Source organism: Diplotaxodon limnothrissa, linkage group LG10 (genome assembly GCF_057381915.1).
Source record: "Diplotaxodon limnothrissa isolate DT_005_m linkage group LG10, D_limnothrissa_male_GT1.1, whole genome shotgun sequence".
Classification (NCBI taxonomy): domain Eukaryota; kingdom Metazoa; phylum Chordata; class Actinopteri; order Cichliformes; family Cichlidae; genus Diplotaxodon; species Diplotaxodon limnothrissa.
In genome coordinates, this window is record NC_140605.1 from 24822450 (window position 1) to 24832910 (window position 10461).

General features: G+C 34.6%; 1 protein-coding gene across 1 annotated transcript; it reads right to left on the bottom strand.

Annotated features, from left to right (window-relative positions):
• Positions 1-6656: 6656 nt before the first annotated feature.
• LOC146624524 (uncharacterized) lies at positions 6657-9859 on the bottom strand. Its single transcript, XM_085363457.1, has 5 exons — positions 9805-9859; positions 9342-9665; positions 7219-7512; positions 6817-6876; positions 6657-6715 (listed from the first exon to the last, which is right to left on the bottom strand). The coding sequence occupies exons 1-5, from the start codon at positions 9857-9859 to the stop codon at positions 6657-6659; spliced, it is 792 nt and encodes a 263-aa protein (XP_085219583.1).
• Between the last annotated feature and the right edge of the window lie 602 nt (positions 9860-10461).

Here is a 10461-nt window from a genome sequence, read left to right on the forward strand (position 1 = left end):
GTGATAAGTTGCAGGATTCAAACACAAGTGTAACTTATAAATACACGTTCATACTTTTATTTTACAATCAGAGAGAAAGAAACAGAGAGAGATTTTACCTTTTAACTTTTTCTTCTTCCTTTTTTTTTTTTTTTTTAACAAAGTTCAAGCTCTCATTACAGATGCAATAAAAATATTGCATAAACATGTGAGGAACTAAAGGACCTCAAAAGCAACTGCAAAAATTAAGTAACTGAAAAAAAAGTAAATTTCTAATACTTGCTGAAAACCCTTTGCTGGCAATGACTGCCTGAAGTCTTGAACTCGTGGACGTCACCAGATGCTCGGTTCCCTCGTTTTTAACGCTCTGCCTGGTCTTTCCTGCAGCTGCTTTCAGTTGCTGTTTGTTTGTGGGCCTTTCTTTCTGAAGTTTCATCATCAACAAGTGACATGTATGCTCAATTGGGTTAAGGTCAGGTGACTGACTTGGCTATACAAGAATATTCTACTTCGTTGCTTTAATAAGGGCCTGGGTTGCATTGACTATATGTTTTGAGTCATTGTTCATCTGTATTATGAAACGCTGCCGAATCGATTTGATTGCATTTATCTGGATTTGAGCAGACAGGACATATATGGGTGTTGCAGTCATAGTGCTCTCTGTCTGACTTGGCCTTTTGTATCTCGTTTTAAATACACTGTTCTCTGACAGGAACAACCGATAATCATTTTGTGTTTAAATTTCAATTTTGAATAAAAAAAAAAACACATTGCAGTGCCATCCTTTCATGTTCAGAAACATGTTCTGCAGTAACCACAGAATTCAAGTGTCACTTGTTTCCTGCCATATCTTGCTTGTGCAGTGTGCACAACCTCTGTTGTTATATTTATAGAAACCCTGGTTAATGCAAAAACATGCATGGATATATGTGTAGAAAGGTGTAAATGAATGAACTTCCATTAGCACTGCGTCCCCTGTGTATATATATAAATATAAAGCAGAAAGTTTTTGTTACCAAAAACAGAAAAAATGTCCTGTGTTATTTATTTATTTATTCACTTTACTGTGGACACATTGTTTTTTGGGGGGTTTTTTTTAAGACATTTCTATTGTAGATAGGGCAAAATAGTAAAAAAACAAAAACAATAACAACAACAACAACAACAAAACAACAACAAAAACAAACAAACAAAAACAAGGTAAATGTGCTGGTTCTTATATAGCACTTTTCTACTCTATCACATCACTTTATACAAGTTGCCTCATTCACACACAGCACTTTCCATTCACAAGATTCATACTACGATGCATCACAGAGCAACTTGGGGTTAGCATTTCACCCAGTGATATTTTGCATGGAAAGGAGAGAAGCCAGGGTTTAACCTTAAGCATTTGCTATGTACAGAGAAAATATATGTAATTTAATTTTCTCACATGTTTCATTAGAAAATTAATTTGCATTTTGAAGTGAAGTGGTTGTTGTTTTCTTTGTTTGTTGCTTCACTCTGACATCTGAGTAGACTACCTCCTCTTCTGCATCAACTGAAAGAAGTAAAAAAAAAAAAAAAGACATTTTAACTGTGCATAGTTAAAGAATAATATTGTTTTGTTGTTTTTTACATTATACAGAATGGTAAAATAAGGTACATATTCCCAATACATAAATGCACACTTTCCAATTTCTATTTTTTTTTTTCAAATATTTGTATTAATTATTATTGTTTTCAGAAATGTCAAGAAAACTGTCCAGGTTTTTATACTAGTTTATAAAGACAAGAACATTAAGTGAACATGTATATTTTACCTTCATTAACGGTGATGGGGTTAGTTGTCTTATTGAAACATTTCATACCAAGAAATAGGGCCAAAACCAGAAGTAGAATGGAAATGCTTGTCACCGCAACCACATTCACAACAGAGAGGTGAGAAACTGTATCTAGAAGATATAAAAAACAACATTAATAAGGAACTGAGATAATGCACTCTCATTTAGAGGGCTACACGACCTCAAGCCCAAGATGCATACTTGAATTTGGTGCATAATACTGTAAACCTCTATAACCTAAAAATGCAAGCTAGATCATTTTCTTTCTTTTTTTCTGTAAAATGAATCAAAGCACACACTTATACCAAATAGCTACAACAAAATACACAAAACAAAAAAATATATATTTTAAAAGATATTCAGATAAAATAAAATGTCATGACTCTATCTGTACAGCTTCTAAGGCGGATGACTCTTTGTTCTCTGCTGACATTGTTTTGAACAATACATGTCAACATTCCCATCAGCTGACCATGTAAGCTGGTGGCAATGTTTAAAACGTTGTGTTTGTCTGTTTTCTTGGGTCTGGTCTGTATCAATGAGTTATCATGCAACAACAAAGTGAACTCTACTTCATCTCATTCAGAGAAGCAGCTCACTGTCTTCTGTTCTGGTAACAAACACGTCTGTGATATAGCTGGTTTTGACACAGGGGCTGAAAAACAAATATATAGTCTCTTGAAAATGTGATACCAATTGGAAACTGTTGGCTATATATTTATTTCATTTGTATTTAATTTCCAGTAAAAGAAACTCTTAAACAAATTACTACTTTAGAGACATTAGCTAATAAACCTAACAAAGTAGGTTTGAGAGGTGTCTAAGGTAAAAAGACCATACAACACAGCAGTCGTATATGTCATCAATGCCAACCTTTTTTGTGCCACGGACCGGCTTATGTCCGACAGCCTTTAATTCAAAATCCTGCTCCTCACATACAAGGTCTTAAATAATCAGGCCCCATCTTATCTTAACGACCTTGTAGTACCATATCACCCTATTAGAGCACTTCGCTCTCGCTCTGCAGGCCTACTTGTTGTTCCTAGAGTATTTAAAAGTAGAATGGGAGGGAGAGTCTTCAGTTTTCAGGCCCCTCTTCTGTGGAACCAGCTTCCTGGATTCGGGAGACAGACACTATTGCTACTTTCAAGATTAGGCTTAAAACTTTCCTTTTTGCTAAAGCATATAGTTAGGGCTGGACCAGGTGACCCTGAATCCTCCCTTAGTTATGCTGCAATAGACGTTGGCTGCCGGGGATTCCCATGATGCATTGAGTTTTTCCTTTCCAGTCACCTTTCTCACTCACTATGTATTAACAGACCTCTCTGTATTGAATCATATCTGTTATTAACCTCTGTCTCTCTTCCACAGCATGTCTTTTATCCTGTCTTCCTTCTCTCACCCCAACCGGTCGCAGCAGATGGCCGTCCCTTCCTGAGCCTGGTTCTGCCGGAGGTTTCTTCCTGTTAAAAGGGAGTTTTTCCTTCCCACTGTCGCCAAAGTGCTTGCTCATAGGGGGTCATATGATTGTTGGGTTTTTCTCTGTATCTATGAAGAGACTTTTGTTGTGATTTGGCGCTATATAAATTGAATTGAATTGAAAGGTATGGAGAGAAAAGATCCAAACAATGCTACCTTGTCAGATCTTTCTGCTCAGAGTCTGTGTTTGATTGCATATTATTTTTTGATTTGAAATCTAATGTTGTGGTATACCAACAAAATTACAAAAAACTGTCATTTTCTAACAAATTATGAACCAAACTATTTGTGGTTATACTTTCAGCAACATTACCTTCTAGCATTTACCTTCTGAAATTCCTACATCACATACAATATGCCCGCGGCAGGATATTAATGACAATATAAATAAAAAATAAATAAATATAAACTAAAATTGGTGTCTTCTGAAACTGTACTTGAAAGACTCCTATCAATTGTGAATTATAGTTTAAAAACCTACATTAATGAAATATTGTACATTTATTATTCTACCTATGCAGTGACAACAAAATTCTTAAAATACATTGAACCAACAATGCATCAGCTATGTGTTGTGCAGTAAGAGTTGTCTTATGCCCTAGGAGTATAAGAGGGGGTTCATGTCCTGCATGTACACTCAGCAACATAGTCTGCATTAACAAAGTCTGTTAAAAGAAACAAACAGGAAGTTTCACAGTAGACAAAAAACAATGCATGATAGAATCTATTTAAGCCACAACTTGTTCCATTCTCACTGTCCTCACACAGTAGCAAACTAGGGTGTGTATTTTTAACTACATAGATACAAAACAACACGAGAGCTACACAGAATGAAAGAGATGTGGTTACAGTACGTTATATGGAATACTTTTTAGCACGCAAGTTCCTTATGTGGTGGACAGACTGTCAGGGTAGGCACTGGCGATACTGACTTTTAGCTTTGAAGCAACGCTATTTACAAGTCTAGTATCTAAAGGGGGAAAAAAACACCATTATCAAAAGGGGAAATAGAGGGTAAATTCACAAAAATGCCCTTGTTTGATTATTACAAGATCAGGCTCTATGATAGCTAGTATATATGTGGCCCCAGGACACCCTAGTTGTCAACTGTTGGTAGACAAACTGGACTACACTGGGAAAAGTAAACCTAAACAAATACTGGAACATGAAGCCTGGACATGGAACACTTAAACGTAAATACCTGAACATAATGCACGAAGAACAGACAACACGATATGAAGAAGAGACAACCCGATAGTGAACAAGGGTAAACTCACATAACAAATACACAGAGGGGTGACAAGGGAAGTGGAAACACATGGGCAACACAGCAGAAATGAATTAGGGGAGACGAGACAGGAGGAAACAAAACTGAACACACTGAACATAGGGCATGACGCTGTCAAAGTAAAACTAGAAACACTAAGACACAAACTAAAATACCCAGTGACAGGGGGCCGGAAAAAAAGGCATGCACAGGGGAACAAGACAGGCTGGGGAGACAATGGGAGGAAACACAGAGAGGTAAACACATTAAAGAGGATGAGACATGGAAGGAGGGAGAGAAATAGGGAGAGAGAAAAGACAGGCTTGGGAGAACATACATAAATGCACATGACAGACATGGAATGAGTATAATGAGACAATGAAAAAGTTTCCTCTACTCCACTGAGAGTGCTTGTGGCCTGGCCTTAGGTCTTTGAGCCAGGCTGGGCCCAACATGAAAATGGCAAGCCCTACTCTAAGCCTTCAGTCACAGAAGAGAATGTCGGTCTTCAGTGCTTTGTGCACCTGTCAGGGGCAGAGGCCCATGTGGTCAGTGCTTGTATGGCCAGCAAACAGGAGCCCAAAAGTTTGTTAGTCCACCAGGAAAACACCCGGCATGCCAGTTCGGCCCTGAATGTCAATAAACTGTTCAGAATCAATCTATCGTAAGTCTAAAATCAGCTAACTGAGAGTAAACAGAAATCAAAACTTGACTGCTCGCGTTCATAGAATTATAAATACACTGTCTTGTCAGTAAATGTAGAAAGCATGTGCAAGTAGGACCTGTGATATGCCCACAGTGGAGCATTACTAAATGAATTCAGACCATAAACTTACAAAACTATGTGGCATGAAGTACCATTAAAGCTTTTTTCTCCCAAGTCATGCATAGTACATCAAAGTTTGGTAGAACATGCTAACAGGAAGTTTCACATTAGACATGAAAACCGTAGACGTGTTTGTGTGCTTAAACCACAACTTGTTCCATTTTCACTATCTCTGCTTCAGAAACAGGAATGACTTGGGTGTTTATTTTTATCTCTGAAGATACAATACAGCACAGATCTACTAAGTTTGAATGACTAAAAAAAATTAAAAAGCATGTGCAGAGTTTACTTTTGAACATTAACGCTCCTTATGTTATGGGCAGTTAGACTAGGGATGCAAACATAAGAACACAACAGTAAAAGGAAGCAAAGTGCTGTAAATTCACAAGAATGCCTTTTATTAATACAACATCAGCCTGTCATCTAGCAACATGTAGAATCCCCGTTTTTTCAAGTATAAAAATACTCTTTTTGTTTCAAAAATACAAATGAAGGTTTAGCAAATTTATAGAAGCTACATACATGCATACGTGGAAAAAGAACTTCCTAAATAGTCTTCCTCATGTATATACAGATATATATATATATATATATATATATATATATATATATATATATATATATATATATATATATATTCACTGGATATATGCTTTGACATATGATATGATATATATGTATATACGTATGTAGTGATGATAGTACAATACTGATACCAAAGATTGTTATACCATTCTGCAAAAACAGATCTTATAACAAAGAAGTAATTTCTTGAAACATTTGGTAATTTTCAGTTTACAAATTAGAATTAACCAAATAAGGATTTGGGATAAAGTTTATAAAGGTTTTATTCTTTTACTAATTCTTTTTACTAATTATTTTGATCATTTCATTTGTTTGAAACAGAAGCTTTACAGAATATTAACAGTTGTGAACATTAACTATTTCAGCTGTTAGTGAGGACAGGAGCTGTTTCTGTCCATAGCTGTGTTGTGTGAAGTTATGTGCAAGCTGGAAGTGTCAAAGATTACACTGTTTGTTGCGAATGAATATTGTAAATTGATTGTAATATCCTAATACATGTCCACAACAATAAACATTATTCATCCTTGTTACCCATTTTAGTTGTTTAAATTGCTAAATTTTAGAGTAATTACCAATAACAAAACAAAATTTAGAAAAAAAAACAAAAAACACCCATGCATCTTCTTAACTACTTAAACACTTCAGGGTCAGGGCTGGATCCTTTCCCAGCTGATTTTCCCAAGTTGGTTTTATTTCATTTGTTATTTCTGATCACTCTAACATCTGTGTAGATAACATCACTGCCAAAGTTACCTAGAGGGGAAATAAACAAAAAAGTGTATTGTGCTTTGGATGAAGCTATGTTGTTTAAAAAGAAAAAAAAATCCCAGCAAGGCTTTAAATACTTTACTTACCTTCATCAACTGTTGTTGGTCTTGTTTTCTTGGAAAAACGTTTTACAACCACAATCAAAACTACAATAAAAAACAGCATGATGACACTGGTTATCACAGCCACTGTCAATGTTGTAATAGAACCTAGAATGCAAAAGCAAATGTCAAACAATATTGAATATCATGACGAATTTTGAAATACCAAAATGCTTCTTAAATATTTCCAATTAGTAGCTTTTCCTATCCATTTCTTCAACATACAGTAACATCTGAAGTCACAGGAGATGTGTACTAACTTTTTCCCGCAAGAATTCACAAGCGACAACCAAAACCATATGGTAAATGATTTATTTTACTGCATATAAATTCAAATCCAATTTCCCTTTGAAAGAAAATATGTAGTGTTGTCTCAGAAAATCTTACGTTTAAATACTCTACCACTGCAGGCTGCCAGGGGAATAACGATTTCATCTCTGCTGACATTATTCCAAACTTCGCACATAAAGTTTCCAGTCAGCTTTCCATCTAAGATGATGGTAACATTTGGAAACTCGGCTGTCCAAATGGTTAGGGACTGGTTGTGGTCATTGCTTTGTATAAGTATCTGACCATCCAAACTCAAAATTAATTGTACTCCATCTCCCTCAGAGAAGCAGCTGATCTTCATCTGTTCTGGTGACAAACATGTCTGAGACAATGTTGGCTTTGACACTGGAGCTGGAAGACATGTAATCATATTTTGTAAGCAGTGTACAACACAAACATAACGCATATCGTATAAGTTAATGTGCACTGTATTTTTTAAGTCACAAAAAAGGTTTATAGGAAAATATCAAGTATTAAGAAAAATATACATTTAATTTATCTCACATTTGGGGAAATCTTTTTTTAAAACAGCAATGTAAGTTATAATAATAATAATAATAATAATAATAATAATAATAATAATAATAATAATAATAACAATAAGCAAATATGAATAACATTCTAGGGTTGAAAATTTGAATTTCCAGATTTAATTTAGTTATATGTATACAGCATCAAATCACAATAGCAGTTGCCTCAAGGTGCTTTATATTGTAAGGTAAAGACAATAATATAATAATGCAAAGATATGTTACAATTAGTGCCATAAGGGTTTTGTCTTGACTTCATTTTTGCAGAATATCGAGATTCTGATGTTCAGTTGAGAGGGACTCTGTATTTTGTTACTTAAGTTCTAGTTTTTAGTTCTTGTTTAATTTAGTTCTCTTAGGCTTTCCTGGGAACTCACGTTGTGTCCTCCCTGTGAGTTCCCAGTGTGTTGTCTATCATGTCTGTTTATGAATGTCACGTTCGGTGTGGCTATGACAGTCTCTTGTCCGGTGTGTGTTATGTTTAATTTTGCTTCCTCTGTCTTGTTATTTCTTGTTATGTCTAGTTTGCTCCAATTGTGTTCCCATGTGTCTTCACTTCTCTGTATCACCCTTCTCTGTATTATAATGGCTCAGTCTCCCTTGTGTCTTGTCGGATCATTAAGTCACTTTCTCCCTGTCTTCTAGCATCTGTCTTCCTGTTTTCAGTTTATTTTTCTTAGTGGTTTTCTAGCTCCCTTTGCTTTTGTTTGATTGCCTAAGTTTCGTTCTGGACATCAGCCTTAATAAATTTGGTTCGTGAGTCTGCATTTTGGGTCGTTTATTTCACTACTCACAATCTGTGTTTCCGCAGATCATGACAAGTTTAAAGTCTTAAAACCTTTAAAAAGTTTCAAGGGTTTCTTGTTCACCAATTCACAAAATAAAATGCATTATTTTCTATTGTTTGTTTCGGTTGGAAGCATGCATAGATTTTTTACCTAAACTTCATTAATCTTTAAAGTTCAAGTTTATTGAATTTGTTGACAGTAAAAAGACAAAGGATTTCGACAGTTTGATTTAATCACATAAAATACCCCCTTTTTTATTCCTTGACAGGGATCAAATGCCAAAAGAATACCAGTAGTATTCTCTCTTGCCTCTGGCATTGACACTTTTTTGCATCAAGAATTAATTAAGATTTACATTTCTTGTCAATAACATGAACTAATACTCTCTAAAAGACAGAACTCAAATATGAACCTGCAGCCTTTGCTCCCCCCATATTCAGTATAACAGACCATTCTCAAATTTTGATTTAGTATTCAGGTTTTCTCTCAAATATTGTTTTACTGTATCCTGCATATATATTTAGGTTACTTTTTAAATCTGTGCAGTGAAGTGTAAAGCAGTAAAGTATTTTTGCTTTTGCAGATTTGAAGATTAAAGCAATAACGAATTTTAATCGAATTAAGATTTAATCTAGTCATATATATATATATTCACACACACACACACACGCACATATATATATATATATATATATATATATATATATATTCAATTAAAAAATTAAAAATGACTATACAATTAATGTACTAGGTTTACAATATCTGCTTTTTTATCTTTTAATAAAACAAAGCCATTCATGTAAATTAATAATAATGATTAACTTGAGTTTGAAGCAAACAAAAGAATAAAATAAAAACCTACCATGTATTTTCAGACATAGATTCGCTTTTTTCAGTAACTTTCCATTAGAGTCATGTTCTTCCAACTGGTAATATCCAGAGTGTTTCTTCATGGCTTTGACCAGTTTCAGTGTTCCATTATTGATCCCATTTGGTTGATTTACATATTCATGATCTAAAAACACAGTCTCATGATTGTCAGTTTTTAAAACCCTGTGTTTGTTATCCTTCACGATTACAATTGAAGTATCAGTTTTATATGACACATGAAAAATTAGCGACTGTCCTACGGCTCCAAAACAACAATGGGTTCCAGGAGATTCCGAGAAAATGCATTCAACTGATCCTAAAAGAAACAAAAACACAAAAAATTTTCTATGTAAGGATTGTATGGATTAAAACGAAACTGATTCTATAAAAAAAAACCTGGTACAAATTTACAAATTCAATCAGTATTTCTGTATTGAAAACAGAGTACAATATACCTTTTGCCAGGGCTGTTGTTGCCAGAATTGCGATGTTGATGTAAATGAAAATCATTGTTTCTGTAACACAGAGGTCAACTTTTAGAATCATGTCACATTTTTTTGGAAGGTATGCCTGCCCTAGTTTATTCTACAGATTCTACTTCAACTTATTCTATTGATCACTTTGAGAATAAAGTGAAAATTTCTAGATTAAAGTCAAAATTCTATTTTGAGAAAAAAGATAAAATGTGGAGACTAAGACAAACTGCTACGCCTGCTATACCCTCTATAAAATGCCTTGTGTAGATGAGTTAGTAAAATCCTACTTCATAATCTGTTTTTGGTCATAAAATTATTTCTCTTTTAGCACATAACCAAAGTGTGGTGATAAGTATGACAGAAAGAGGAAAAAACACACAAACGTGGAAGAGTTGAATGAATTTATAACAAATTAAATGCCTCCCAATGGACAGATGCAGGAATATCGATGACTGCAACCTCATGCAATGAAGAGGATGTACGTTGTATCACAATACACTATAAGACGGCTGATCAATTTGTTTCACTAATTCATCTGCACAAGGCATTTTGTAGAATGTATATAGCAGTCATGGCATTTTGTCCTGAAACACCTGTAATCACCAAATTTGACTTTTTTTCTCAAAATAGAATTTC